At 35.9% G+C, this 27,661-nt stretch overlaps 8 protein-coding genes and 1 long non-coding RNA gene across 15 annotated transcripts in view; 3 read left to right on the forward strand and 6 right to left on the reverse strand.

Annotated features, from left to right (window-relative positions):
- Nucleotides 1-43: 43 nt before the first annotated feature.
- LOC114537615 (gem-associated protein 2-like) lies at nucleotides 44-3,289 on the reverse strand. Of its 4 annotated transcripts, none has more exons than XM_028558683.1 (11): nucleotides 3,231-3,289; nucleotides 2,157-2,244; nucleotides 1,999-2,088; nucleotides 1,783-1,839; nucleotides 1,533-1,606; nucleotides 1,403-1,466; nucleotides 1,272-1,325; nucleotides 1,120-1,188; nucleotides 918-1,028; nucleotides 684-742; nucleotides 44-394 (listed from the first exon to the last, which is right to left on the reverse strand). In XM_028558683.1, the coding sequence occupies exons 2-11, from the start codon at nucleotides 2,202-2,204 to the stop codon at nucleotides 355-357; spliced, it is 666 nt and encodes a 221-aa protein (XP_028414484.1). In that variant the 5' UTR covers nucleotides 2,205-2,244; nucleotides 3,231-3,289; the 3' UTR covers nucleotides 44-354. The 4 variants fall into 4 exon arrangements, with proteins under 4 accessions (XP_028414484.1, XP_028414482.1, XP_028414481.1 ...); XM_028558681.1 differs by lacking the exon at nucleotides 3,231-3,289 and adding an exon at nucleotides 2,699-2,933 and having other exon boundaries at nucleotides 1,424-1,466; XM_028558680.1 differs by lacking the exon at nucleotides 3,231-3,289 and adding an exon at nucleotides 2,699-2,933.
- On the forward strand, nucleotides 1,619-2,665 carry LOC114537625. 2 transcript variants are annotated; one of them, XR_003688607.1, is made up of 4 exons: nucleotides 1,619-1,750; nucleotides 2,159-2,267; nucleotides 2,402-2,485; nucleotides 2,590-2,665. It is a non-coding gene; the product is annotated as an uncharacterized LOC114537625 (long non-coding RNA). The 2 variants fall into 2 exon arrangements; XR_003688606.1 differs by lacking the exon at nucleotides 1,619-1,750 and having other exon boundaries at nucleotides 2,095-2,267.
- On the forward strand, nucleotides 3,083-5,473 carry LOC114537609 (major facilitator superfamily domain-containing protein 3-like). Its single transcript, XM_028558672.1, has 3 exons — nucleotides 3,083-3,530; nucleotides 4,036-4,717; nucleotides 4,839-5,473. The coding sequence occupies exons 1-3, from the start codon at nucleotides 3,155-3,157 to the stop codon at nucleotides 5,248-5,250; spliced, it is 1,470 nt and encodes a 489-aa protein (XP_028414473.1). The 5' UTR covers nucleotides 3,083-3,154; the 3' UTR covers nucleotides 5,251-5,473.
- Nucleotides 5,474-5,996: 523 nt separating this feature from the next.
- Nucleotides 5,997-6,955, reverse strand: LOC114537588 (adenosine receptor A2a-like). The gene has a single exon (XM_028558646.1). The coding sequence runs from the start codon at nucleotides 6,909-6,911 to the stop codon at nucleotides 5,997-5,999; it is 915 nt and encodes a 304-aa protein (XP_028414447.1). The 5' UTR covers nucleotides 6,912-6,955.
- LOC114537596 (caspase-7-like) lies at nucleotides 6,956-9,679 on the reverse strand. Its single transcript, XM_028558657.1, has 4 exons — nucleotides 9,569-9,679; nucleotides 9,162-9,206; nucleotides 8,704-8,971; nucleotides 6,956-8,579 (listed from the first exon to the last, which is right to left on the reverse strand). Exons 1-4 carry the CDS (start codon nucleotides 9,672-9,674, stop codon nucleotides 8,084-8,086), a joined length of 915 nt encoding a protein of 304 aa, XP_028414458.1. The 5' UTR covers nucleotides 9,675-9,679; the 3' UTR covers nucleotides 6,956-8,083.
- A 679-nt stretch (nucleotides 9,680-10,358) lies between these two features.
- On the reverse strand, nucleotides 10,359-12,722 carry LOC114537593 (caspase-3-like). The gene is made up of 4 exons (XM_028558653.1): nucleotides 12,341-12,722; nucleotides 12,035-12,119; nucleotides 11,570-11,837; nucleotides 10,359-11,127 (listed from the first exon to the last, which is right to left on the reverse strand). Exons 1-4 carry the CDS (start codon nucleotides 12,545-12,547, stop codon nucleotides 10,671-10,673), a joined length of 1,017 nt encoding a protein of 338 aa, XP_028414454.1. The 5' UTR covers nucleotides 12,548-12,722; the 3' UTR covers nucleotides 10,359-10,670.
- A 765-nt stretch (nucleotides 12,723-13,487) lies between these two features.
- LOC114537602 lies at nucleotides 13,488-15,361 on the reverse strand. 2 transcript variants are annotated; one of them, XM_028558663.1, is made up of 4 exons: nucleotides 15,266-15,361; nucleotides 14,963-15,172; nucleotides 14,416-14,491; nucleotides 13,488-13,771 (listed from the first exon to the last, which is right to left on the reverse strand). In XM_028558663.1, exons 1-4 carry the CDS (start codon nucleotides 15,314-15,316, stop codon nucleotides 13,737-13,739), a joined length of 372 nt encoding a protein of 123 aa, XP_028414464.1. In that variant the 5' UTR covers nucleotides 15,317-15,361; the 3' UTR covers nucleotides 13,488-13,736. The 2 variants fall into 2 exon arrangements, with proteins under 2 accessions (XP_028414464.1, XP_028414462.1); XM_028558661.1 differs by having other exon boundaries at nucleotides 13,495-13,771; nucleotides 14,416-14,494.
- A 980-nt stretch (nucleotides 15,362-16,341) lies between these two features.
- Nucleotides 16,342-18,831, reverse strand: LOC114537594 (caspase-7-like). Of its 2 annotated transcripts, none has more exons than XM_028558654.1 (5): nucleotides 18,749-18,831; nucleotides 18,238-18,399; nucleotides 17,879-17,999; nucleotides 17,452-17,743; nucleotides 16,342-17,154 (listed from the first exon to the last, which is right to left on the reverse strand). In XM_028558654.1, the coding sequence occupies exons 1-5, from the start codon at nucleotides 18,791-18,793 to the stop codon at nucleotides 16,716-16,718; spliced, it is 1,059 nt and encodes a 352-aa protein (XP_028414455.1). In that variant the 5' UTR covers nucleotides 18,794-18,831; the 3' UTR covers nucleotides 16,342-16,715. The 2 variants fall into 2 exon arrangements, with proteins under 2 accessions (XP_028414455.1, XP_028414456.1); XM_028558655.1 differs by having other exon boundaries at nucleotides 18,682-18,763.
- A 694-nt stretch (nucleotides 18,832-19,525) lies between these two features.
- LOC114537599 (dynein heavy chain 6, axonemal-like) overlaps nucleotides 19,526-27,661 on the forward strand; it is a 28,637-nt gene continuing 20,501 nt past the window's right edge. The window contains exons 1-16 of the mRNA XM_028558659.1: nucleotides 19,526-19,686; nucleotides 20,287-20,319; nucleotides 21,151-21,527; nucleotides 21,836-22,051; nucleotides 23,285-23,339; nucleotides 23,520-23,654; nucleotides 24,057-24,186; nucleotides 24,512-24,662; nucleotides 25,263-25,401; nucleotides 25,678-25,871; nucleotides 26,043-26,151; nucleotides 26,412-26,532; nucleotides 26,766-26,917; nucleotides 27,018-27,170; nucleotides 27,253-27,354; nucleotides 27,435-27,584. Coding sequence (XP_028414460.1) covers nucleotides 19,528-19,686; nucleotides 20,287-20,319; nucleotides 21,151-21,527; nucleotides 21,836-22,051; nucleotides 23,285-23,339; nucleotides 23,520-23,654; nucleotides 24,057-24,186; nucleotides 24,512-24,662; nucleotides 25,263-25,401; nucleotides 25,678-25,871; nucleotides 26,043-26,151; nucleotides 26,412-26,532; nucleotides 26,766-26,917; nucleotides 27,018-27,170; nucleotides 27,253-27,354; nucleotides 27,435-27,584 — 2,376 coding nt within the window. The 5' untranslated portion in view covers nucleotides 19,526-19,527. The remainder of the gene's footprint in view (nucleotides 19,687-20,286; nucleotides 20,320-21,150; nucleotides 21,528-21,835; nucleotides 22,052-23,284; nucleotides 23,340-23,519; nucleotides 23,655-24,056; nucleotides 24,187-24,511; nucleotides 24,663-25,262; nucleotides 25,402-25,677; nucleotides 25,872-26,042; nucleotides 26,152-26,411; nucleotides 26,533-26,765; nucleotides 26,918-27,017; nucleotides 27,171-27,252; nucleotides 27,355-27,434; nucleotides 27,585-27,661) is intronic.

A 27,661-nucleotide genomic window follows, 5' to 3' on the forward strand; every position in this document is an offset into this window, starting at 1 on the left:
AAACACTGAAAGTGTTAAATGTTAATACGAAATAAAATATTTTTGTAGCTAACTTTCAGATTGATCGATACATTTCCGTGGTTTCCGTGAAAACTACAGTTATAGCCAGGGTCATAGCAGAACAGATATCATTTTCTCTGTTCTTGAATTATTGTACAAGCTCAGTGAAAACCATTTTCACATTTATATACCCCAAACGACAAAGTAGAATTTATAATTAATTGCTTCTTTTGTCCATAGTCCATTTGTCGTGCTTATTGAAATATTTTAAGCCTTAAGGTTTGTATGTCAGTTAAATTTACATCCATTTTCTGACTTTGTGAGATTTTTTTCCTCAAGCGGAGGAAACAAATGTCATGACGCCGGTCCCGCCAAATCACTCTGTCCAAAATATCTGTTAAAATAGTTTTGAGATATTGTTATGGCTTGGTTTGTGGTTTGTGGGCACGTCAGTGTTCCCAGATAATGTTAAATTGTGAACTAAATAAGGAAACGATCCGTGAAAAAAGACGATGTTGGAAATAAGTTCACCAAACGTTCTTGCCAATGATGGGGTCTGACCCTCTCACATTGAAACGTCAGATTAAACTGGGTAGGAAGGTATATTTTTAAATCTGAGTGAGATCTTTCTCATCATCGACAAAGAATCCTACATTCAAAGTCGCATACAACATGATACACACCTCATAACTAGAAGGATGATCAGATATAGAGCTGCTCTTTCATCTTTCTGTTCTGGGGTCTACATAAATATAAACATTTGAAGATCACAATTATCTCGTAGCAAATCAATCCCCACTCATTTTGAAGATCCCCTCCAAAAGATATTGCCAACAGAAGGTATGTCAAACTTTTAGGGTGAATGCATGCAATTATCAAGCAGCTCACAACTCATTCTTAACACTGATTGCACTAACCAACTTTTCTTTTTGCTTTGAACACAATCTTGCTAATGTTCGAAGGGAGTATGTTGAGTCTGGAAGAAGAGGTTTCTCAATGGCCGTGAGTAAGGCATAAATCCATTGTCCCTATAGACATATTATCAAACTTTATTAAAGTTATGAAGGAAGCTTGTAAGACATTTGATATCAATGTATAACTTGTTGATTTATGGCAAACCTGCAACACAGTAAATGGTTGTCTTTTCAACCAGTTGATGTGATGATCCAAAACCATTAACACAGTTGACTTGATTGTGTTGGAAAAAGTCAAAGATCAGTTTAGTGCCACTATTATAACAAATAAGTTTTTAGAAGCCAAAGGTAAGCTACCTGATTCATTTGACAAATAATACTTAAAAGCGCTGGTGTTCCAGAATTATCCTCCTGAAACAGATTAAAATTGACACTTGTTCATTTTGTGTATTTTTTAATTTAGCTGCTTGGAAAATCATTGTGATTACATATTTTGGAGATAATCTCACTTCATCCTGGACATCTTCACCAGCACCTTCTGTTTCTTCTTCACTGCAAATGTAGATAACAAGTTGTTTATACATTTATGTCAGTTTGTGCATCGTCCACCATGCTTACCATTGGTTGTTGCTTAGTTGTATATTATTGCCAATGCAAAATTGAAACCAACGATGTTCATTCTCTGCATCAGGCTATAATTATGATCAAAATTTTGAGGATTATACCTTGATGTATTTCCAAATGAAAATGTGAGCAATGATTAATGCACAAGTGGTGTTTCCTTCACCAGTGCATATAATAAATCAAGAGCAAGACCTGATTTGGTGGAAACAAAGGTTCTTAACTACATTAACCCTACAATACTAACCAATTTCCTTTTCTTTATTTTTTTTTCTTTAAACAATGCTTTTTGATGAGCTAAAAACTATAATAGAAGAAAGATTTATTGGTATCACATCACCTAAACACTTGGAGCATTGTGAACAACTGACGTAGTAAAGAAATTGCCTAAAAGATACAAGAATGCTTGTTGTGAAAAATGTCTCTGTCTAAGGGCCTTTGTGTAATCATTACATCAAATTACCTGTCTGATTTCAGCAAAAGCAGAAACCTGTTCATTTTTCCACTCTGCCGATGGCACTTTGTTGTCTTCTGATGTTTTTATTGCCTCCACCTGGAATATATACGAACCAGACTTTTGGTTTCAATTTATTAAATTAATTACAACATTGTATTGCTTACAGTTGTGAAATTTGGATCTTGATTTGCACTAAAAACACTACAGTCCATAGTGGCAACAACAATATCTGGACAACATGCAGCTTCATCTCTACACAGAAAAGAATCATAGAGGTACTTGGGGATGGTTCATTAGGATTACAATATACAAGACCCACCCAGGAATAATTTTAACCATTGGAAAATTCTAATTATTAGTATTGCTAACAAAATATTTAAAAAATATTTGTTTTGTTTGGGAAATAAAGGAAGTGCTAAAAGATGAGAGCTATATCTGGGAGCTCAAGGCCCAGCTGAATTCTCATTTGTATGAGTTGTAGGCAGGTCAAGAGGTAACTTGTTGTCTGACTACTAGTGAAGTTAAAACTGGCCTTACTTTTAACAAGTGTGTTCATCTAGTGGTAAATGGAATTGAATGTATATTTTGTGTCCTCAGGTTGCATTGCAGTTGAAAACGTTTACAAGGGACGCTCAAGCAAGTTGCTAGTGTGATCAACGCAGTGATAAGGAAGGTGATACAAAATAAACACTGCACAATTACTCACTGTACATGTTTTAAATAGTCATAAGCAGTAGAAGGAAAGGAAGAAGTATCTGTTAAGCTATTTTTCGTCTTATCTTTCCCATTACTCAGATGTTTCAGACTAAACACCGGCTCCATGCCCTTTCAATAATTTCTCATTTTGATTTTTGAATGATTGATTGATTGATTGATTTGACTCCAAACCAAACTCCGAAGTAAAGTTAGTAAACAATAAACATAAACAAATCACCCCAGTCTTCCGCGCGACAATGGTAAAAGATAAAATGCGGATGACGGAAGCGAAATTGCGGATGTGCGAATGCGGAGAAGGGAATAAATGTGAATAGTAAACGTCCTTCAGGCTGCCAATCAGTGACTGGAATCAAATTACGGTTTAGCGCAATAAACCACAAGTTGCCATAAGTGAAGTTCACTGGTGTGGAACTGAAATCAAGGACATTTATGATTGTTTTCCATAATGAGATTAGTTCTTCTCTTGTGGCTTTTATATTTTCTACAAGGAGTTCCATATGGCTTTCAAACGAAATTCTTACCGGTATTTTTAAGGAGTTATTCGTTATCTTTGACGCTGATCAGCCTAACTCGACTGTTGAGTTTACCCTGGCTGTTAAAACCATTGTGGGCTCCTTTTGTTGACAATTATGGTTCCGTAATATCGTGGATAAAATATAATTTAGTGGGAATGGCTCTGTGTTATTTGGTAGCCTCGTGTATTCCAATGAATAGTGTTATGTCTATTGTTACTGTTATGGCGTTATTGAATATCATGGCTGCTACTGAAGACATTGCTGTTGATTCGTTGTTTGTCAATCATTTTACTCCTGATAGAATCGGTAAGTCAGTCCAATTGTAATTTTTTTTCTCTTGAAGGTCAAGGCGTGCATATTTTTCTGGGTGAATTCAGCCTTTGTCATAGCATCAGAAATCATGTGACATGTTCCTGATACTTTATCCTGTTAACAGTATAGTGATACTGATACGGTGTACACGAATATTAAAATCATTAAAAGGCTTTAGCATGCAGTGACACAAATTAGATATATTTTGAATTTTAGGTTAAGGGGATTATTTTATTTAATTATTGTTTAATTTAGGGATCATGTTATCTTAACAACCCCCTTGCCATTGGGATCCTTGTACACTACGCAAATAAATTTTTGGAATGCAGAATATTACTCATGACACATAACATGATAACATAATCCTAATTTAGATATGAATTTCTATTGTTGCATCATGTGCACAAATCTACTATAATGTGAAGTAATTTTTTATTTGATTTTGAAGACAAGACTTGGTTCTTATAGGTAATAACCTTGTTTTCATTACATATCACAGGAATGGGTAATATTGCTCAGGTTGTTGGTTATAAAACCGGAACACTACTTGGAGGTGGTCTCCTTGGCTGGCTTTCTTCTTTTTGTCCATGGGAACAATTATTCTTTTTTCTCTCTGTGATATACATGATTTCAGCATTTTTTATATGTTCATCCTTCTTTATCAATTTAACACAATTTGAGGGTAAACAGGCTAAAAGCACTGCAAAAATAACGACTGAACATGAAGAAAAAATGATTGAAACACATAACAATATGTGGAAAACTAGTACCCTTTGTGTTGACCAAATGAAAGACAAAGATTGTAAAACAGAGAAAATTAGAGCTGTAAAAAGAAGGCAAAATTTTCAGATTATGGAAACAGATGAACAAGAAAAATCTGCTACAACTAAAAACTTTCATTTCTCATATCTTTCATTGCAAAAGTCAAGAAATTATGTTCGAAAAACATTGGAAACTTATGTTAAAGTGTATCAAAATGTATTGAACTCAGATGGTACAAAATGGACAATAGTTTATGTCTTGATTTACAAACTTGGTGAGCAAGGTATAATTTCAATAGTGCCGATGTTTTTACTTGATAATGGAGTATCATCATCAAACACAGCAATGATAACTGGTGTTTTATGTCAATTTTGTTCAATCTTTGGATCTCTAATTGGTGGAATGCTGTTTTCTAATTGGTAGGTTTTGTATTTTCAAAGTGGTTACCCAATCTATAAGACATGATGTACAGAGCTCTTGAAGATTTTGTTCTGTAAACAACATAGTACAATAAAAATAATTTCTTCATTTCCTCTTTAGGGAAAGCCTGCATAGTACACTGGCAGTTATATCATCCATAAGATTCGTTGCTATCTTTGTTCTGACTTGGCTTGGATCCCTCAATTCAATAAATATTAATTGGATTTGGTTCATTTTATTTGATTGTCTTCTTCATTTAGTCTCTGGCATGGTAACAACACTCACATTTACCCTCATGGTTGCTTGTTCACAAAAATGTCCTAAAATCTTCTCTGCCACACATTATTCCACTTTAGCAACTTTTGAAGTTCTTGGAAAGCTATGTATGGTGTCGATTTCTGGAATAGTGGTTGATCTAATTGGCTATATCAATTTTTTCACCGTCTGCACTTGTCTTGCCGTATTTCCGATAGTTCTGTTGGGAACAGGGTCAAAATACAAGACAGAGAAACTCATTCTAAATGAGGATTAAGACACAAAAGCTTTTTATTTTAACAACGTTTTGATTTGAATCTTTCATCAATAACTCGTAATCCAGTTTATTTATCATATCCGTAGAAATTCTGTTCTTAAATTCGATTTCTCGTCGAGTTTTCCTATTCCCAAACTCCTCTATCCCCTGGGCTCTGGCCCTGATATCCCATTTCTAAAATATTCCTAAATATAGCCTGAAATTTATAGTTTTAGAATTATGTTGGAAGAAAAAAATAATGAATTATTTAAAACTGCCAACTTGGCATCAAATGTGGTATAACAACTGCCTAAAATAAACAAAACACTTCTCGACGTTTCGACCTGAGGGCCTTCGTCACGAGAGTTAAGCCGGTAGCGTTGGCTGGTAGCAGCAAACTTGAATTCTGACCCAGTGGTTCTAGGTGGGGCACTCTTTGTTGCGCGGAACATTAATCACTGGGAGAATACCAGAGTTCGTTAGTATTCAAGGCTTTGAATTCAATTGAATATCAGAGATTTAGATTTTCAATTCTTTGAACAAAATTTTCAAAGCTGTTCACTTTTTTGCAAACCTTTCTTGAACATCTTGACTGAAACCATGGATAATGAAAACGCGTGTTTTTATTATCCATGCTGACACGTATGTCAATCCACGACTGGTTAAACCAACAAATTACTCATTCGAAAATCTTACTTCCTTTAGTTTATTTCCTTTTTTTATTTACAACGGTTTTTTATTACAACAGTTCTCAATTTATAAATACTTTAATTCCATAATTCATTAATGTGGCGGAGGAACGCTCCTCGAATTGTTCGACTTCTGAGTAGATACGTGACCGGATTAATAGCAGAATTCAAGAAGACGGAAAGTTCAAGATAGGGTACGATTGTATACAGACTTTCTAAGGTATAACCATGATATGCACTGTATATCCAGAAACACGTACCAGGATAATAACACAGGATCATTGCACCAAGAACATAAACCATTACCTGGGTTGTTTTAATTTCATGTAACGATATTGTTGGTCGGTACAGCCGAGTAGAACGAACCATAATTTGTATTTGAAGTTTTTGTCTTCTTGCTGCAAGTAGAATCCTACAATATACCACAAGTGCTGAGAGAGTTGTATAAAACGTTAAACTGCATATAATCAAAAAGAATATTTCTAATGGAAGGACCGCACGACATACTAATAAAGCAATTAATATTATTCCACATCCAATTAGAACGATTTTTACGTTCCTCTTACTGAATATTATTGGGTAACGTAACGGATAGTAAATTGCAATATATCGATCATGTGTTATTACGATGTTCGTCAAAAAGGATAATCCACTGCAGAAAATGTAAATAAGACGACTTGTATCAAAAAGGAAACAGTTGTGTGCGCCATATATTTCCATTGTTGCTCGGGTAATCGCAATTGGTTGAGCCAACACGCCAACGAGGATGTCACTAACAGCCAACACAATCAAAAGCATATTGGATGTATTCTGAAGTATACGATTGCTAAGATAGGTTGAAATAAACAGCGCGTTTATTAATACTGTAAAAATTGCCAGGAATACATTGAAAATAATAACAATCATGTTAGCTGTAACGATACGAGGTGTTGGTAGGCTTACTAAATATGTCGCGATACGACACCAACCAACTTCAACTAAACTTGAATTCATTTTCACTTTCACGTTACTCCAAAAACAAAGATCCAATAACTTATTTTGTTTCTCTCACAAACTAGGTATTCTTACATAAATAATAATGTGTTTTCCATTAAGCCATATACGGCATGCTGGGATGATAAAAAGATTGCTGATATAAGGCCATTAAATTTTAATTCTTGTTAATGATTTTAATATAAATTTGATGTACTTTGTTGCATTGCTTGGATGTATAATATTATAATATTAATTAAAAGGATTATACTGGTTTGAGCATATCTTAACTGGCGACAGTTTCCCGTTACATAATCATAACATTACATACTTCAACATTTGTCAGAAAAAATATACTATGAGTCAAAGAAATAAGCATAAGAACTCATTCTTGACCTGAACAATGAAAACTGAGAAAAAAGTGTGCAATAAATAATCTTCGTGGGTTTGTCATTTGTGTGTTTGCAAATTGCGTCCGGTCACTCTGACAAATGAGGCTCTTTTTCCAAACACTCTGACTGTTTGTGAAACAAGATTTGATAATTTCGTGAGAAAGCATGCAGACATTCTCCACTTTCAATGAAAAATTGACGCGTTTTAATTGAACATGTGTTGTTTTCACGTGCAAGAGTCAAAAATTGCGGCAGCCAACAAAAAAGGTGTTAGATAAGTGGGCGTTTCTGCCGCCTAAGATAAGATTTTCAGATTTGTGTCCTTTGGTCTGATTTTTTAAATCCGATTTTTTTACAAACAAGATGAAAAGACTGATTAAAGTTAAAAGAGCCGGAAAAATCGTCTTGGACGTCACGATGCTCAGGCCTTGCGATAACGCATCTTAAATTTTAATCTTAAACGTTCTGATCAAAGGCAATGGAACATAAAATAATAAGTCGCCGTCTTAATTCCGGGAAACGGTTTACGTCAAAAAAAATTCAAGAACTGCATTGCTGTGGAAAGAGAGAGCAGATGTTTATGTCTATAATATGTCGAGAGATAGACTGAAATATACAACTCATCTAAATAACTTATTTAAATGACTCTAATATAATGAAGCGTGATAAAAAATAGATAAGAATCATGAATGCAGCGAGGAAATAATTAGTAAAGAGAAGATGTTGCGAAAATCCACCTGCCCCACGTTTGATGATTAATTAGGATATTAATATTTCATATTACTACACATCAGTTTGTCACTATGTGTTTATCTTAAAATAGACAGACTTTCTGAGTGTGGACACTTGTATTGGCATCTGTCTGTATCCGGCGAACTCATTTCCTGACATATCTCCGTTCACTTTTGTGAGAATATCCAGCACATGCAATGTCTGTGCGTGGTCTTCGAACTGCTTCATAAGAGTCTGGATGAACCAGGATCCTGTACGAATATCTCTGTAAGATTGCTCACCATCAATAGTTGAATGAGCGAGTAAGATGTCAGATGACTCTGGTGGCAATAACATCTTCTCATAATCACCATCATCTTCAACGAAACTATCGATCTCGTGCCCAGTGGATACTCCGTCACTCTCCTTACCCCGCGCAGAAGGAAGACCTGGGGACGAACCCTCGCTTCGACATGCCTGAATAAAGAACAATTTGGGTTTTCCCAGAAGATCTTTATTTTCTTTGAAATACGATACAATGTCTTTGACCTTGATTATATCTTCATCAACACCATAAATGCCATATCTATATAATATACAATGTGATTTTAAAATTCTTGTTGTCATTCAGCAAATAAACTGCACTAACTGCACTACGATCATACAACTGTTTGAAGAGCTAAACCGGAAGCATCAGACTTCATAATTACCTGTTTCCATGACTTAAAATAAAACATACGAATCCATCATAGTTGGAAAATAATTTATTATCAGAAGCAAGTTTTCTACAATGTGTACGGATCTCAGAAACTGTACAATTTTCTTTCAGATCATCAAGTGTTAAACCAGCTTTCCTACAGAATCGTTTGATTGCACCCACGTCTTTCTCAGATCCTTCTCGTGATGGCAGTTTTCTGAAATTTTTCATGTTGTGTATGATAAGCGCGTAACCTCGGTTAATATGATGCCCGTCTTCGTCTGAAAAGATTTCAAAACATAATTCTGAATGTCATCAAACTTATTCAAAAAAGCTGTTTCCATACGTCTTGTTTCAATCATTCAATGTACGACTCTCGATTCCACGGTCATTATACATCGATTCTGAATACAATCGTATTGTTAGAATGTTACATGTAGTCTTAAAAATAATTATAAAAATTAGTATTACCTGCGTGACTCTTAACAACACTCGTAACTGATGGCTGCCCATGACCTGTTAAGATAGACACAATCTGTACACATGGGAAGTCTTTGTTTGAGCAAATGCTTTAAAGGTTTTGTGCAATCGGAAGTTTGTTTTAAAATGTTGGCAGCTGTGTTAAAATGGAACAATAAAATTGGCAATTTGATGTTAAAAGATGAAATCACGAAATCTAAATTGTGGTTTTATAATTCTATAGATATCTTTATTTCTTTAAGATTCCGTCTTTTCAAAATCGGCGAGAAACGAAAGCACATATTCAATGAATGTCAACAAAGCGGTCAGAGCCCAGAGGTGACTGAGGTATACGTTGTTGTTTCTCGCAGACTCACAGAGAAACCTGTCTCAACTCTCAAAAGTATAGTGATATTTACCTGAAGTTCCCATTGCGATCGTAATATTTTGATTATCGCCTATGATTGTTGTTCCGCTACCTACATTAACTACATTTATATTATATTTAGCTGAGCCTTCAGCCATCTTTTCAGATTTTATAATGAACCCTTCCCTAGTCTTCTCTAGCGACCGCTGGTCTTCTCAGAAACAATGACTGCATCAATTTCTTTGAAAGTAAACTTTCGTGGCAAATTAAAGACAAGTTTTTGGAAGATCTATAAACTCAGATCTCACTCAGATCAAAACACTCGCATATTGTAGAATTAAATGTGATTATGAAAGAGATTGCAAGCTTTTCAAGAATTTTTTACTTCATTTTCAGTTTTTAAGTATTTATATTTACATAGATGTGTTAATTGCAGGAGAAGACTGGAATACGAAAGTAATCTGACTGTCGGCCAAGTACAAATAACCCGACTTATCACTGATTTCTGCAAAAATTGCCCAAATTTTAGTATAATACGATAAAATACATAAAAACTTGCCTAGATTCAAATGCTCTACGTCGAACTTTTCATGGCCGAACCTAATGTTAATGAGTTAAAGACAAAGTCTTTGTTTAAGTTCATTTGCATTCGATTCAGCTCACTGATTCAGCATGATGAAAAGTTCGAGGTCTGAAACGGTCAAACGGGCCTGAGAGAACCTCGGCCCCAGGACCACCCTGTCCACCCATTCTAAGACCGGCGTTGCAAATCCACTTCAACTACCCTTTCAAGTTAATATACTTGAGCTTTTTTGGTATTCTTCATTTAACAAACCGGGCTTAATCATGCAGGCAAGTTAGAAACTCCAAACCCTTTTGTCTATTTTAGGCCGTTGTTTTACAACATTTGAAGTTATTTGCTACCAATGCTATCGTTAAATGATAATCAAAAGATCGTGAGCGAGGTTCATATTTATTTCCATCACTACTACCACTGTTAAATTTCACTGTTAATAATATTTAGTCAGATGTTTAATAGGTGTGCGAAAGGTAGAGCGAGGTAGAGCGAGGTGTCATCAGTTTCAAAATCATGCATCGAAATATGCATGCATAGATTTACTCTGTTTCAGCATTGTTTTTCTATATTACATCATCTATACTGTCTTTATCTTAAAGTGAATCAACTTCCTCAGGTTAGAGATCTGAATTGGCATTTGTTCAGTTTTTATCCTCTGCTTTGACTTCTCAGCCACCGCCTTATTGACTAGAGTCATGATTTCCATCAAATGCGAGGTCTTTGCATGCAATCTCATCGTTTTTATAAGATCTTGAATAAACCAGGAACCTTCATTGATATCTCTGCATGAATATTCTCCGTTGATAGTTGAATGTCCGATCATAATATCGGACGCGTCCGATTGACATAGACCCCAATTCGGATCGCCTCCGATTTTTTCCAAATCTTCCTTTTGTTGTTGGTTGGAGACAATTGGGCGACATGCTTGGATAAAAAACAGTTTTGGTTTTCCTGCAAGTTCATCACACTCTTTAAAGTACGACACAATTTCGTCGATACTGATTATTTTTTCGTAACTACCATAGATTCCAGCACTATTTAATTTAAAGATAAATATATGAGTCAACCTTTTTAATATTGCGTTACTGTGTATGATAATGTCGAGGTTCATATTTATGATAAATATATGAGTCATCATTTTATTGCGTTACTGTAGTGACCATGCACTGACTCACGTCTGTGGCACAGATATTAATTTCAAATGGTATACATGCAATGTTCCAAGTATTGAGAATCGTTTTATGGAGGCACGAATCTTCCCCAAATGTGAAAAACAACTGTGGTACGTCTGTCCGGCCTTGCATGGAAGTTGGAATTCAGTCGTCTTCTAAAATAGCGCAGTTTTCGACGATAACAAGATTTTACAACTCTTGGTTTTCCCAGAAAAAATAGCCTGTATAGGACGCCTGAATCACACTGAATGGATTGCAAGTATTATTTATGCGGCGCTAAAGTTCTGAAAACTGTAATAATTACCTGTTTCCGTGGCTACTTATAAAACAAACAAAACCATCGTAGTTCCGAAATTCATTTTTATCAGCATTCGTTATTTTTTGGCAATGATCACGAATATCAGTGACTTCTTTATTCTCTATCAGATCAATTTTTAGACCAGCTTCCAGACAGAAATCCTTGATTGCTTCAAGATCTTTCTCAGAACCTTTTCTGTATCGAAGTTTTGGGAAATTTTTGTTATGAATCACCAGTGCATAACCTCTGTCAATAGTGTACACGCTTTGTGTGTCTAGAAGTAAATAGAATGAAATTAGCTTAGAAAAGAAATTTCTCAATGTCTCTGTTATAAGGCACTCTTCGGCAGCCAATGATTTATCTGTTTCTGTCATAGGACTAAGGAACAACTGCTAGGAACGACTTTTCGATCACTAAGTATAGCCGCGTTACAAACAGTATAGCGCTAATTCGATCTAAACCTCTGCAAACCTTTTTTAAGGTAGGATGATGTACTTTGTTTAGACTTTGCTGTCTCTTCATCTGATACATCACCATCGCTTTCATCAATCACTCGCTACAGGAGAACCAGGAAAAATGAATGAAATTAGGAAATGTGAATTGTGAATGTGTTATTATCATGAAATTTATTTAAAAGTTATAAGAGCCAATATACAGACAGAGGAGTGACTATTATAAGAACGTCATATTACAACCAAATTTACTTTTCATGCATATGAATTGTGAATATATAAAGATTGGTCTTTGTCAAACTGATAATTTCACACCGAATCGTACCGAGTTTGTCAATTCTCCGACCAATTTTGGTTTAGTTTTCTCTTCGTTAGGTACGAGTGGAGTTTTGTTGACCTTGTTCTTACATTCAATTATGTTTGTACCACAATTGCATCCATCGCTGCAACTCACGCCTTTGTCTTTACAAGGACACCCTTTTCTCTTTAGACCAGTTCCTTTTTGACAACTGTTTTTGCATGAACAGAACATGATTTATAGGCATCCGCCTGTCATGTGTGTCTGTATATATCAAGGTTGAAGGAAATAATTTGATTCGCGGAGACGCTGCGCTGGTCAACAAGCGTTACAACTGTGATATTTGAATTGTGGCAGGCCAAGAGAACATACGCGAGTTGTCTGATTTTGCATGCCTCGTCCTGCGTGCTATAGTATAAATAGGATGTGCTTATAAATGTAGCAACTTTTTAAAACGAAATGTAAAAACATTAATGAAATTGAAAATGAAAAATATACGACAGCCGACAATCATTTTTCGCGGTGTGGGCATGCAGTCAACACTGACGTGGGAAACATTTGCATTAGGTTAAATGATTCAATAGTTCGGGTGAAATTTTCGGAATTTTATACTAGAAAAGGTTTTTATTGTACTTGAGATGTTATTGGAGGCCATGCAGGTTCAGGGGTTTTCAGCGGCAGAAAAATTTGTGAGACTAGGCTCATCGGAACTGCAAGGGGGTAAGCAGCAGCCTCCCCAATAACTGGGTGTAAGCAGCAGCCTCCCCAATAACTGGGTGTAAGCAGCAGCCTCCCCAATAACTGGGGGTAAGCAGCAGCCTCCCCAATAACTGGGTGTAAGCAGCAGCCTCCCCAATAACTGGGTGTAAGCAGCAGCCTCCCCAATAACTGGGGGTAAGCAGCAGCCTCCCCAATAACTGGGTGTAAGCAGCAGCCTCCCCAATAACTGGGGGTAAGCAGCAGCCTCCCCAATAACTGGGTGTAAGCAGCAGCCTCCCCAATAACTGGGTGTAAGCAGCAGCCTCTCCAATAACTGGGTGTAGGCAGCAGCCTCCCCAATCTCGTAATACCGTGGATTTTCACACGTACTAGTTTGTATCACTGAAAATGACAAATATGAGATATAAGAGGGAGGGGAATGCGCTGCAAACACTGGCTGCAAGCTGTGACCACATCCTTTCCCCGAAAATATTATAATTTGCATGATCGTGTTGTCATTATTATTTCTATACTCCTCCACCAGAATAGTCTACTGTGAATTACAATGATCCAACTTTAATCCTGCAATCACGACACAAAGTTCATTATGCTAGCCTCTGAGCTAGCTTGATTTATTCATTCTACTGACCCTAGCTTATATTGTATATCGATATTTCTCATGCCGTATAATATGAAAGTCTTTTTCCTGCATTAATCAGTGTAATCAGGTTTTGGTTTGTTTTTTTTCTTTGGGCTGACCTGAAAATGAAAGGGATAATTTGGAATTAATTCTGCTGAAAATATTAATTTTTAAAAATATAATATCGATAATCCTCTAATTATGAAGGCATCTTCGAAAGTCAATTATTGTAACCATGCACCCTTTTAAAATGCACTGAAAACTTTACTGAAATCTTTTGTCGCACAGAGTACGAATGCTCTGCGGGACAATTGCCTTTATTTGCACATTGATCGTAAGTTATCTACTCACTACTACTTCGCGTTTATCAAAAGAGGCGGAAAATTTGCATCTGACATTGCAGGAAAAATCGCAAATGTAAACGTTAAAGTACCGGCAGAAGAGAACGAGCGCTTTCGTACAGTGGCGTAGCCAGCCTGACGATTTTTTCCCCCTATGTAAATTTCGAGTTATTATAATTATTCATTTCTTTAGAAATTCATTGTTTTCATATTCAATAAACACCAAAATATTAGCATGGTGGGACAAATCGTCAGGCTGGCTACGCTACTGCTTTCGTAATGACATAACAATTGTATAGAAAAATGAATTTCAGTTTTAATTCTTAGATGAATGTTAAAAGCGCCTTACATGCAGCCTTTACTAACTGATGGTAATATGTAGTTTGATATTATCAGTCCACGCTTAAGCAAAACATACAAACCTTTTTTAGGGTAGCTTGATGTAGCCTGTTTAGGCTTTGAGGTTTCTTTGCCAGATTTATCGTTCTTATCAACCACCTGCTTCAAGAAATTCGTAAAATAATAAAATTAATATGGTTTCAAAGTAAGTTTTGTACCATTATTAATTGGGTCTGTGTAGGATTTAATATTATACCAATAATGAATGTTTATGAGTGCAATGGTAAGAATATTTTCATGAGGTGAAAGAGATGGAATGTTCCATCGGAAGCCGATGATGCATAATATAAACACAATCAAAGTGACCGTGCAATGGACAAAAAGGTCGGTCAATAAAAAGGGTCAGTAAAATGGAAATTTTTGTTTAATGCCACGTGATAAAAAACAACCAATTAAAAGACATTATATTAATAAAATGTTATATAAAAATAATTAACTTGAAAAACAGAAACGTCATCTTGGAGATTAGGTATTATTATTTCATTTAATAAAGTCGTTTTTCTACTTTTTCATATGACAGAGATTTAGAATCTCACTGAAAAAGACTGGTTCACTCTCACACAATCTTACCAGGTTTTTTAATCCTCTGACTAACTCTGGATCTGTTTTTTCTTCGTCAGGTACGACTACGAGTGGAGTTTTGTTGACCTTGTTCTTACATTCAATTATGTTCATGCCACATTCGCATTTATCGCTGCAATATAGCTCGTCATCTTTGCAAGAACATCCTTTTCTTTTCGGACCAGTTTTTTTTTGACAACTGTTTTTGCATGAACAGAACTAGAAAATGCCATAATTAACGTATATTCAAGACTCTAAAAGATGGTAAAATAAACTACAGACAGTTGAATTGCTACAAGCCAAAAGGCCCACCTGGGTTCTCTTCTTTTCTTGTTCCGTGTCTATATTTTTTTTGTGACTCATCTCTGCAATGGTCTGGTTAATCAGATGTATCTTTAATGTGCAACAAATGTTTAAAGCAAAATAATACAGAAAGAAAATAAAATAGAATAAAATAAAATTGAAAATAAAAATGCAAAGAGCATATGGGAAAGATATTGAATCGTTTTCCTGTGGTGGTAACACGAATGTCTTACGTCAAACCTAAATTTATATAAGCTCCAGTAATCAACATGGTGGAAATGCTGTGAATTTTAAGATTAAAGCTATTTTCCTTGTATGAAATATTTCTTCATCACATAAGAACCGTGTGCCATTACTTATATATGTACGTACGATATGAAGTCATAAATTATCAATGCCCGGAAGGAAGCCGTTTAAATTTACTTAATTCACCGGGTCTTTTAAAAGAACAACCGATTTACTCTCCCCTTGTCCAAATAAATATCACATGCGACATGCACCAGCCGTCAATATAATGCGTTTCAAAATCCATTTGACGGCGCCCGGATATGGGAATGGAATCTTACATTTCGTTGTTTGTATGATTTTGTGGTTGGCAATAATTTTGGCAGGACATCGTGGTCAATTATGTCATGGAACTTCATAATTACAATCCTGGTCAAAACATTGACGACACTCAGTGTTAATTGCCACTACAGTCAGTAGTAACGGAATATATTTCAAAATTCTCCCCCTTTCCCCCACAAATCAATGTTGGGTGATGTGTCAGAACTCATTCAAGTATTCAGCATGGGCTCAACATTGATTAGGGGGCGAGGGGGGAAGTCGAGACAGAAATGTTGATGTTTTGCATAAAAAACTACAAATCATTTTGAGTGTAGTCAATGGTTTTGGCCAGGATTGTAGAAGTAGTGGACTTGTGAATGATCGTGCAGGGTAAAGTGATGAAGTAATGAGTGAAAAAAGCTCGAAACAAGGATGATGTCATCAAGTGCGAAACTATTACATCAAAATTTTATTAACTTGTAACAAGCTTAATTACAAATATCATTATTTTTTGGCAATTATGAGAAATATTTAGGGTTATAAGTTTGATACACTATTCACATTATGAAGATTCTCGTGAGATTGGCGATTACATAAATAAACTACAACAACATATTTCGAAGTAGAATATTAACAAGAGATGGAATCATATATATCCAGGAAGACTATTAGAAATACAGGTTAAAAATAAAAGTTGGTTCGATTTTTTCTAAAAATATACAAGTAAAGTTACGCAATATGATTTACATTGTATCGTGCTGGAAACAATTGTTCGTTGTGTCCAGTGGTTGTGTCTAATAACTAGCTGATTTTCAGGATAGTGTTTGGTAACTAGCTAATCTTCAGGATGGCTTAGCATATAGTGTATCGTGCTTGAAAAGATCATTCGCAGTGTTTGGTAGCCAGCTAATCTTCAGAATGGCTTGGCGTATTGATTAAAACAAACAAATTTTGTCAAAGTAGAGACTTGAACTGGCATCTGTCTTTCTCCCATGAAGTCGCTTCCAGCTATAACGTCGTTTACTGTAGTCATGATTTCCAACAAATGATGGGTCTTTACGTACGCGTCTAAACTTTTCATAAGAGTTTGTATAAACCAAGATCCCTTGGCGGAGTGCTTATATGATTTCTCACCTTCCATGGTTGAGTGAGCAATAAGAATGTCGGATGTGTCTGGTGGACATAACCTCACACTTGGATTATCCTCATTTCCATCATCTTCAATGTCATCACCTCGGCATGCTTGGATGAAAAATAATTTCGGTTTTTCCAGAAGATCTTTATTTTCCTTGAAATAACCGACGATCTCATGTACACCTATTATTTCACCGCGTTTTCCGCAAATACCATAGCTACGAAAGGAATGGAAACGAATAAAATTCTGGCCATAAGGTCCATAGTGGATCTTGCCCTATCTAATCACATCAGAACACCTTAACTTAATTTAGCATATTTCATATGTGGTAAGAAACAACGTTAATTTGATTTGAATTTTAGTAGAATAAACCGACGTCGTGAACGTAGGTTAAATTGCATCAGTTTTTACAAAAAAAAGAAATAACTACAAGATTTTATCTAACTTTTAAGATCGACTATAAGTCTACGGTGACCGAGTGGCCGTTTACTCCAACTGTATAATCTTTTTTTACCTGTTTCCATGGCTGAGTATAAAACAAACAAAACCATCATAGCTCTTTAATGTATTTTTTTTGTTGAGTTTGCGACAATGCGCGCGGATTTGTTTCACTTCAAGGTTTTCTTGAACGTCCATAGTCAGACCGGCTTCCTTGCAAAATATTTCGATTGCTTGTAAATCGTGACGTGATCCTTCTCGATTTTCCAAATCGCAGTCTATGAATTCAATATTGTGTATTACTAATGCATAACCCTTCTTGATCTGGTGAAGTTGGCATGTTTGAGTCGTCGTGATCTTGCGTGTTCCTGAAAAGTTGACAGTTTTTAGAACAACTTGCAATGACGTTTTTGACGTAGTTGCATGAAAATAGATAAACATTTACTGCACTGGCAAGCAAGTTATATTTTTTCCTCATTTACAAGACCAGGTTCTCTGCTTACTTTTACATTTGTCATGAACCTTATTGCATTCGCCTTTTTTGGAAGGACGATTATCTGGTGTTGGTGTATTCCCTTTGAAACCACAGATTGAGTCGGTGTCATTATTATCATCAAGATTTAACTAAATTAAGAGAAACGGTTGCAATGAATACTAGCTATTCAACACACACATGGATGCTTTAAATTGCATTAGGACATGAATTGGGAATTTTCAATTTTCTTTCCGATTTAAAAAGAGCTGACAATTTCAGTTTCATTTAAGCCATTAAGGTCCGATATTTTTTGGTCGCGTAGCCGAAATTCGTTTGATTCGGTTTTTGTGAACGAGAAGTCTTAATTCAGTCTTAATTCATCCTCACCGAGCCTGAGAAGTTCGCTGCTATCTCGGTTTCCCTATTTTTGCAAACGAACTTTGTTCCACACGTGCAATGCTTGTCACAGCACAACCCGGCGTCCTTACATGGACAACCTCTTCTTTTTTGACCACTTCCTTTCTGGCAAGTGTTTTGGCATGAACATCCCTAGTAGTAGAAATAAGCGATACATTAAAGAAGGTATCTTTACATAATCCCGCTTAGCCGAAATTCCACGAAGCATCAGATGACTTTGGGGAGAGGTATTGAAATGAGTATTGAAACATTAACATGTGGTAGACAATAACTCCTAGCGGTGGGCAATAATGTATGGTCATTCCTTTAGAGCATTTCACGCATCGTTGAATCTTGGGTACATGGCTCTGAGAACCCAGATTCATATCAATTATGCAGACGAACTGAGAAAAAATAAAATGACTAATTCATTACCATTACATTCCAAAATGCATATACACTGTCATATACATTTGCATTATGCAGAAAGACAGTTTCTTACTTGTGTTACTTGGTGATATTTGTCTGCTACTTTTCCATAACTCATTTTTCTGCTGTAAATGAGATGTCTCTAGAGCTCTCGACTGACAAAAAGAAAAATAAAGCTTGCTCAACGACTTGGGAATTTTTATATCGTCAAAGGGAAATTGAAAATGAAAACATTTTAAAAAGCCTCTCGTTAACTAGACGATAAGTCGGCTTTTGAGTTTTTTTAACCGAAATTATTTTTTCCTTTCTCTAATATTGGGTAGCAAATAAAACGCCCGAAACTACAGGATGTCTCAAAAAAAAGAAAACTATTGAAATCACCCATAACAATGCAACTGTTAGAGTTTGAATGTCTAAGCAGTCTGTTGGGACTCGCAGGTGTATAAATGTTTGCCATACGCATTTTTATGCATGTACATATATGATGCAGTAGAATTTGCTTGTACACAAAAATGATATTTATTAACAATATTTACAATTTACAATGGATAACAATATTTAAATGTGCATTTCAAGGACCATGACCTTCGACATGTCCCCTTTCTCTAGCAACACAAAGCATTTAGCATTTTATAAGCTGCATTAAATCCCCACGGGCTGAAATTCGTGAGCACGGCATTCAAATTTTAACAATGAGTGATTTTAATAGTTTTCGGGTTTTTTGAGACACCCTGTATAGCAATAATACGCACGGATAATTTACATGCAAAACGTCATCCAGATTTATTCATTAGATCAGTGGGTGTGTAAAATTGTCTCTGTTTCTATGGCAACAATTACTTCGCCAATTTCATGGCGGCCAAAGATTGTTATCGACATGGCGATCAAAAAATGAATTTGACTTGTGTGGATGAAGCTGCGCTAAAAGCTCGTCTTATTGCAAAACCACAGCTCGATCAAAATCCGAAAGCGCTAAAGTTTTCCGGTATAACTGCAAGTCAACGACGCAAGGTTTATACTGTTTTGTTTTCACTTTATTTATATTCCCTTTTTCACTTTATATTGCTACGCAAATAATTTTTTGAAAGTAAAAACTATTGTCATATAATTTAATGCATGTGTATTTGGATTAATAGTAAAAAGTTCATGAGAAATATTTGAAAAAGTGAAGTAATAAAGACATGAAGTGTAATTTTCTGGTTTTATATGATACAAAAATAAATATATATATAGTTAGGTGAGAATTTGGTAACATTTGTATTTAATCGTAGATCTGTCATGGTAGATATGCATTCCTAGAAAGGTGTTCCACTGCCACCAGGGGTTGATTTGTGCAAAGGCTGGGTTAAATTTTAACCATGCTATTGGTTTTAACTTTAATACTAAGACAAAATTAGTTGTTAACTTCACAATGACAAAAGCTTCAGAAACATAAAGTTGGGTTAAGCTAGTCTAGGGGCCTAAACTTGCTTATTCTGTATGTTGTACTTTGATCTTTGGAAAGAATTAATGGTGGTCAACAGATATAATTCACAAGCAAACTTAATGTTAGTTTTGGAGTCATATTATTATTCATTCTTTTTATCAAATAATATATTATATTCCATATAGAATTCTCCTAAAACTGGAAAACTTGAGCCACTGGTAAGTTTGTTTGTTTGTAAACTATTTCTTTTATATTTCTGCATGTTTCTTATTATCAGGTGTGTATTAGTGTATATAAGTGAGAGGGTGTTTAGTGTGGTATGTATAAGTGAGAGGGTGTTTAGTGTGGTATGTATAAGTGAGAGGGTGTTTAGTGTGGTATGTATAAGTGAGAGGGTGTTTAGTGTGGTATGTATAAGTGAGAGGGTGTTTAGTGTGGTATGTATGAGTGAGAGGGTGTTTAGTGTGGTATGTATGAGTGAGAGGGTGTTTAGTGTGGTATATATAAGTGAGAGGGTGTTTAGTGTGGTATGTATGAGTGAGAGGGTGTTTAGTGTGGTATGTATAAGTGAGAGGGTGTTTAGTGTGGTATGTATAAGTGAGAGGGTGTTTAGTGTGGTATGTATAAGTTAGAGGGTGTTTAGTGTGGTATGTATAAGTGAGAGGGTGTTTAGTGTGGTATGTATAAGTGAGAGGGTGTTTAGTGTGGTATGTATAAGTGAGAGGGTGTTTAGTGTGGCATGTATGAGTGAGAGGGTGTTTAGTGTGGTATGTATAAGTGAGAGGGTGTTTAGTGTGGTATGTATAAGTGAGAGGGTGTTTAGTGTGGTATGTATAAGTGAGAGGGTGTTTAGTGTGGTATGTATAAGTGAGAGGGTGTTTAGTGTGGTATGTATGAGTGAGAGGGTGTTTGGGTATGTAACACTGCCTTATTGGTGCCAGAAGAGTGTCTTTCCCCACCTACTCAATTTAACCAACCTTCCACTGTGCTTGAGGAAGTTGGCCCATCATAGTTTACAATATATAAATGAAAATTCCTATCACTTTCAGCCCAACCTAGGAGCTTATCAGAAACGTAAACACGCTCCTAAACCAGGCGTCGCTTCCATAAATGGCAGAGATGAATCAGAAGACATTCCTGATAAGAAACCTCGTCAAAAAGCAGTTATTGAACCGGTCACCAGAACAACATCTCCCCTGCCAACTTTACCTGATGATCTGTTGCAGCAACAAAGAAAGTTTGACAGATCCTCTGGAAAACGAACAACTGTCACATTTTTTGATGTTCCAAAAGATGAGGTGGAAGAAAGGAGTCAAGATCCATTGACATTTGTTGACATGGTGCAATCCAATCCAAAAATTGGCTTTCTTTATATGAGCCCTGCTGTTGAGAAGTCATCTATAGAATATAATCCTTATAACTTGAGGTTTGTAGTCTGATTGTTTTTACTTATGTATTTATTTGTATCAAATTTATTGAATAATGTTCAAATGGAGAAAATGCAAATGGAACACAAGGTCCCATGCAAGGCATTCCTCCAATTTCATATACAAAAACAAATAACACACAGAAGAAACATATATAGCTACACACATTGAAGAATAAGCATATGCCACAAGTTTGAAAATGAAAATGAATGTTTTGGGGGGTTTTTTTATTAATTGTATAGTAAATTGTACTGTATACTAAAACACATGCATGTTGCATTACATTTCTGTCTGCTGTTTTTCTTAGAATTGTGAATCATTCAGAGATTAAGAACTCGGACAATTACTATACAATAAGTAGTGAAGGTGTTACACATGTGTCAAACAATGAAGCTGAGTTCACTCCACTCAAAAGATGGGCAAAGGAATTTGAGGATTACAAGAAAATTATCCAAATAAAGACGTTTGAAAAGTTCCGTATTTGGAAAGCTTTTGCAGTCTGGCGGAAAAATGTCAGGACAAAGTAAGCTTTTGATATGCATCATCACTTAAAGTACCACAATTGCATGTATCTTTATCAAAAAGAAATGTACTGTACAATGTGAAAGACAATTAACTGATATCTTGATAAAAGAGAAGTACGTTCCAACTATGTTATATCCTAGTACAGTTAAAGAATCTGCTTGTTTTGAGATATTTCACTGTATAGGGCTGTACCTAAATTGCTTACAAACATCATCACGTCTTTTTGCATCAGTTTTTTCATGCTAGCGGAAAAAAACACGAAGATCGTTTAAAATCCCAATCTTTCGGCCCTCAGGCATCTTAAGGTGGCTCCCTAGGGTTTTGAGAATTTTTTAAGTGCAGGTTTGATGATGCAAAATTAAGCACCAATATTGTAAACTATAGATTAAAATTAGCTTTAACGTATTGAGTACCATGTTTGAAATAAGAAAATATTGATAGGTCAATTATAGAAGCTGTTGCCATGGGAACAATGACGTTTCAAAATGGCCACCAATTATCATTAAATTACGATTATTTCACAAACCCTTCGGTGAAATGTCTTCTTTTTCCACTGAACATTTTTCCAGATGGTTAGTAATTGACAGGACAATTTTAAGAAAAAGTTATCGATACAAAAAAAATTAAAGGGGGAAAATATGGTTTTACGCAATTAAAAAAAATTCTATCGATAACTTTCTTTTAAAATTGTCCGGTCGTTTACTAAATGACCTGCAAAGCATTCGGTGAAAAATAAAAAAAATTCACCGAAGGATTCACGAAATAATTGCAATTAAATTATAGTTAGCGGCCATGTTGAAACCTCATTGTTTCCATAGCAACGGCCTTCATAGTTAATCCGTCAACAGTTTCTCATCTTTAACGTACTCCACAATATAATCAAAAGCATTATTGATCTTTAGTCTGCAATATTGGCGCTTAATTCGCCACAACAAACCTAATATCTAGAATTTTTAAAAAACTCTAGGGAGCCACCTTAACCTTAGTATTGCCGCTTCATATAGAAGGCCTGATCCTGATTGAAGGTTAGACATATCCATACCTCTGAAAAAGGTGTAGTTCCATCTTACTTAAAAATTTGAAAAAATGGCTTGAATTGCTGGGATACATATACTGTACCTATGAAACAACGTGCTAGTTATGTTGTTTTAAGCTGTAGGTGACGTTATGCAATATGTACCTCGACCAATACTGAACTGGGAGAATTTGGAAACTGTGTTATTACTTTCAGGAAAATTTCAACATGCAAGAACAGACTGCAGGATAATCTTTTCATTGTAAATGCGGTAAGTATTTTGAAAGAAATGATAATAATTATGATACACCATGATGACAACAACACGTGTCAGAGGTTGTAACGACGAAAGGAAATGCTGGATATAATTGAATGTGGAGTAAATTAGTTTCAAACTTGTGCGTTTCTTAATTTTTGTTGTATGATGACATTGTTTTTTAAAATTTATTAGTCTTTACGTCCAGCACTTCTTAACGTACGTGAGATGTGTTATCGTATCAGCGACATGGGCCTTTGTAAAGTTGAAAGAAATAAAACGTACACCCTTGATGAGTTCAGACAGGCGCAGTTTGACCAGCTCAGGGAGGTGAGTTCAGTTGTGATTCTATTCTTGAACGAGTTCTTAATTCGTTGATATGCATGTGTATAAAGCCAGGCCGGCGCACACGACGCGATTTTTTCGAACGATTTTAGTCGGCTGACTGCAATAGGAATATATCAAAACAGTTTGATATTTGCCGATTAAAAGTGGCCGAATAAATCGTACGACAAAAATTGCGTCGTATGCGCCTGGCTTAACAGCCTGTAATTGTAACCTGTTCTTTCGCTAAGTAAGTTTGAAAGTCACAACCTAACTTTTAGTGTTTTGTATCGCCTGCATGATTAAGACATTTAAGACAGTTGTAGCTAGTATATTAATAGTCAAAGTTGAAATTCCATGGTATCGTAATTAAATCATTGTCGTAATGAATACATGCACGTCTGACAGGTGACAGGGCGACTGGAAGAGTTCAGAGATCTTGTGAAGGAAGTCGTCCGCAGCGCATGCCGTGCTGCTCTCAAAGAAGCAGGATTTATTCCAGATGATTATTTGGTTGAAGTTGAGAGTGATATGGATGGTAGGTTTTGTTAGTGGATCACCAATTCAGGAAATACCTTTAACTGTCTCAACTGGTTTGTATATACTGTGGTTTAATGGGTAGGAACACTTATATATAGAAACACTTCAGTGTGCCACCACTGTATACAGGACACTTCACTGTTGTACAATAGACCTTTCCCCTTTTAGCTTTCAAGCACGCGATGCGTGACGGTAGTTGATTATCAAAGGTCCAATTCTGTAGTTCACTGCTTTACTTGGTGATACTAGCTCTGACATCGTTAAAATATCTCTTACAATAACGACATGATCTATATATAAAAACTGACATGATCTATTTTCAGGTTTAGTTCAAAGTCATCTGGCAGCCGTGGAAAGTACTTCATCTTATGGAATGTATGGAGATTATGAATTTGATTTATATGGCGAGGCACCTGATAAAATGACCTACACTGAACAAGCAAACAAACGCAGTCATTGTGCCAGACTCACAAGGTAAAACTGCCGCAGCTAATGTAAAAATAGTAAGAGCAATATCCTGGCGTATTTTGGAATAGCGCTTTCCACTCTGGATAGTAATTTTGGTAGGAATGCTGGAACAGCAATAAAGTTATAGCTTTGAGGCTGACAATTATCAAAGAGTCCCCAATGTAAGAACACTAAGGTTTAATCAAAGTTGCGTGTCTGTGGTTATACCGAACACCAGTCAATATTATAGAGCGATTGAAAAACAATTTCGTAGAATACAAAAGAATATTTTATTAATGCTATTGCAAACACCAGCTATTGTGGGCGAGCAGCAGCAGCATTAGATAGAGTTGCCCGGGCAACGTCAAAGGGCAACGTCTGATTACCAACGAAGAAGTTGGTTTTTCTTGTGACGGAAAATCTATACGCATGGCTTATTCTCAAAATAATCATGAACATTACAAGTTTAAAATACCAATGAACTTTCAGAAAGATTGATGTTGGATTTTCCTTAATGACTTGCATTTCTACACAACACGTTCACACCTCACTAACCATGCATGCTTCACATATTCTACACATATTCAGTTGTTATAGCTACAAAACGTCTGGTTATGTTTTTTTTAGTTTTATTCGCCTTGCTGATTACCTCATTGTTAACACAATGCACGCACTTGCTGTAAACTCTGTGGCTACTTTGCTAAATTATTTGGAAGAACAACTGCATCATTTGAAAGATTCTTCGAGTCCTACGGCTGATGAAAATGTAAGTTCCAAATGAAGCTTTCTTAAATTTTACGACATATTATCTGCTAGTTTTATCTACAGGACAGATCTTACTCAGATCTTACCCGATTGGATGACTGAGTGAGGGTTTTGCAATTTTGCAATCGGGTCTGTCTGTGTACATGCCTAAATATACGAAATGGGTCTTGATTGATTCATGATTCAAGACATCGTGTTGACTGCGATATTTAGTGAAGGGCATCCAGTACACTCCTTGCAACACGTGTTTTTACGTCATCGTATTTGTTTTATACAGGCTCAGGACGAGGAAGGTGTTGAGACCAATCCATTGTTTATTACGGAGTTACTTGTCGAACCACATTCATTGTTCTTCAGTCCTGACCTAGAGGACTTTCAAGAAGGCGTACATGAAGTAATCAGTCATTTCCAAGAAGCTGTACTCAGTGTTCATAATCTAGTACCAGATATTTACTTCCAGGCTTTTACCAGGTGCGTTTATTCTTTATGAATAATGATTCATGCGTGTCATTTTTCTTGATTTCACTTCTAATAGTTCCTTGAAATTTCACCTCAATCACACCCGACGAGAAATCCAAATTGACTTTTCACCAAACACGGAATGTTTATCTCAAAGTAAAATATTATTTCCTATCTCTGCAGTCCTATTATTAACGGGAAAGTTGAAGACAGGAACGTTGGCGAAGGACCGAGTTTAACAATGATGTTTGAAGACGATAAACATTTGCAATATCTAAATGATATGTTGAAGGTACGTGAATAATTGTAGTCAGTTCATGCGCCTTTCATGTCTTCATCGAGTTTCCATGTTCTGGATTTTAGTCTTGTGTCTGACTGGATGAAGATACTCGAACTAGGTTGCCTTATTTCACTATGAATAACATTTTAAATAAGTAGATGTGATTAGATGCTTCTTACCAAATTATGCTTTTTTAACAACTGTCAGTATTCTGCTGCAATTGGTATGAGACAAATACAAGCAATTTTTCCGAAATTCCTTTACCTTTGCAGGAAACGGTAACATCTGCATTTTCCTCCGCCACGAGGTTTGGAAACACTCTGGAACCCTACAGACAGTTTTATCAAGAGAATGAAAGTTTGGATCTGGAGGAAATGAAGACGCAGGAACACAGTGCGTAGATTATATCATTCGCGCGAAATAGCAAATTGGAAATAATGTTGTCTTGTATCACTTCTCAAACAAAACAATTTTCAAAGTGAGATTTACACGCGAAGGTTGCCGGATATGGAACGAGTTTGGGATTACCCATATCTAAAGAAAGAATACTATACTGCTTTACTTATATTGTCATTCTCTTGAATGAGAAGGTAGATCCATTAAACATAATATTTTTTCCTCTCTAGATGTTCCATTCTTTTCCATGTCATTGGAGAAATACACAACTGAGCGTACGTTGGTCGAGAAAGTTCCGGATAAAAAACCCATTGGAATGTTGTATTTGGATTGTACTAAACTGAAACAAGTTCTCATGCCGTCACCACTAAAATGTCTTGATGTAAGTCAAATCGTCTTTTTAACTGCAGCAATGTTTTCCCGAGTTCGAATATTCCCCGACTTTTCGTTATTGATTGAAACTGTTTTACTTCTTTGTGTAGGTCATTCATGAAATCCTACCTAAACTCGCTAAAAAACGAGTTGATAGTTTAATGGAATTCTGCCAAGACTCTCAGTTTAAACTGGAAATTATTCCGTCAACAACTGAAGAGTATGTTGACAGTCTTACATTCTTGGATGAGATACAAGAACAGGTTTGTTTGAAATGAAGAGCATTATGTGTTCGAACTGTTACCAGTCGTTTGACGGAGTTGACATTTATATTCCTTCATTTAGATCGAAGATCTGGAGACAAATTGCACAACTGCAAAAGAACTTTATAATTTGATAGAAACCTACACAGTGCCAACTCCACCTGAAGATTTAGCCGTTTATCAGGTGGGAATAGTTCGATTTATTTTTTATATTTTAACCACATTAGCATAATAACTAAAGATTGATGCGTATTTTATTCATAGACTCTTAACAATGCTGTATCGATGGTGCGCAGTGCAATAGACAAAGCCTTGGCTGACAGAGATCAAAATCTGGACAAGTTTTGCACTCGTTTGGACAAAGACATTGCCTTGCTCGGAAAAGAAGTAAAGTCGATCAAACAAGAGGCACAGGTTAGAAAATATTTCCATAGTTTTCAGTAGTAACTAGTTTGACACATTGCAAACAGCTTGTTCATATTCTTCTTGTC

The sequence above is a fragment of the Dendronephthya gigantea genome, unplaced genomic scaffold (assembly GCF_004324835.1).
Source record: "Dendronephthya gigantea isolate DGI-Jeju-01 unplaced genomic scaffold, DenGig_1.0 000160F, whole genome shotgun sequence".
In the NCBI taxonomy this organism is placed as follows: Eukaryota; Metazoa; Cnidaria; class Anthozoa; order Malacalcyonacea; family Nephtheidae; genus Dendronephthya; species Dendronephthya gigantea.

Coding starts and splice junctions, on each gene's coding strand:
- LOC114537594 (XM_028558654.1), bottom strand. CDS start 18,793: ATGAGTTATGGAAAAGTAGCAGACAAATATCACCAAGTAACACAA. Junction 17,744..17,878: donor GGTTCATGACAAATGTAAAA/GTAAGCAGAGAA, acceptor TCAACTTTTCAG/GAACACGCAAGATCACGACG. Junction 17,155..17,451: donor ATACTCAGCCATGGAAACAG/GTAAAAAAAGAT, acceptor TTCCTTTCGTAG/CTATGGTATTTGCGGAAAAC.
- LOC114537615 (XM_028558680.1), bottom strand. CDS start 2,814: ATGGAGCCGGTGTTTAGTCTGAAACATCTGAGTAATGGGAAAGATAAG. Junction 1,607..1,782: donor AAATAAAGAAAAGGAAATTG/GTTAGTATTGTA, acceptor TCATAATTATAG/CCTGATGCAGAGAATGAACA. Junction 743..917: donor CAAAGCAAAAAGAAAAGTTG/GTTAGTGCAATC, acceptor ATATTTATGTAG/ACCCCAGAACAGAAAGATGA.
- LOC114537609 (XM_028558672.1), top strand. CDS start 3,155: ATGAGATTAGTTCTTCTCTTGTGGCTTTTATATTTTCTACAAGGAGTT. Junction 3,531..4,035: donor TTTTACTCCTGATAGAATCG/GTAAGTCAGTCC, acceptor TACATATCACAG/GAATGGGTAATATTGCTCAG. Junction 4,718..4,838: donor GGAATGCTGTTTTCTAATTG/GTAGGTTTTGTA, acceptor TTTCCTCTTTAG/GGAAAGCCTGCATAGTACAC.
- LOC114537593 (XM_028558653.1), bottom strand. CDS start 12,547: ATGTTCTGTTCATGCAAAAACAGTTGTCAAAAAGGAACTGGTCTAAAG. Junction 12,120..12,340: donor TCGGAGAATTGACAAACTCG/GTACGATTCGGT, acceptor GTTCTCCTGTAG/CGAGTGATTGATGAAAGCGA. Junction 11,128..11,569: donor ATAAGTAGCCACGGAAACAG/GTAATTATTACA, acceptor TAAATTAAATAG/TGCTGGAATCTATGGTAGTT.
- LOC114537602 (XM_028558661.1), bottom strand. CDS start 15,316: ATGAGTCACAAAAAAAATATAGACACGGAACAAGAAAAGAAGAGAACC. Junction 15,173..15,265: donor AAGAAAAGAAGAGAACCCAG/GTGGGCCTTTTG, acceptor GGCATTTTCTAG/TTCTGTTCATGCAAAAACAG. Junction 13,772..14,415: donor ATCAAGCTACCCTAAAAAAG/GTTTGTATGTTT, acceptor TTTCATTTTCAG/GTCAGCCCAAAGAAAAAAAA.
- LOC114537588 (XM_028558646.1), bottom strand. CDS start 6,911: ATGAATTCAAGTTTAGTTGAAGTTGGTTGGTGTCGTATCGCGACATAT.
- LOC114537596 (XM_028558657.1), bottom strand. CDS start 9,674: ATGGCTGAAGGCTCAGCTAAATATAATATAAATGTAGTTAATGTAGGT. Junction 8,972..9,161: donor TGTTGTTAAGAGTCACGCAG/GTAATACTAATT, acceptor AAATCTTTTCAG/ACGAAGACGGGCATCATATT. Junction 8,580..8,703: donor ATTTTAAGTCATGGAAACAG/GTAATTATGAAG, acceptor TATATTATATAG/ATATGGCATTTATGGTGTTG.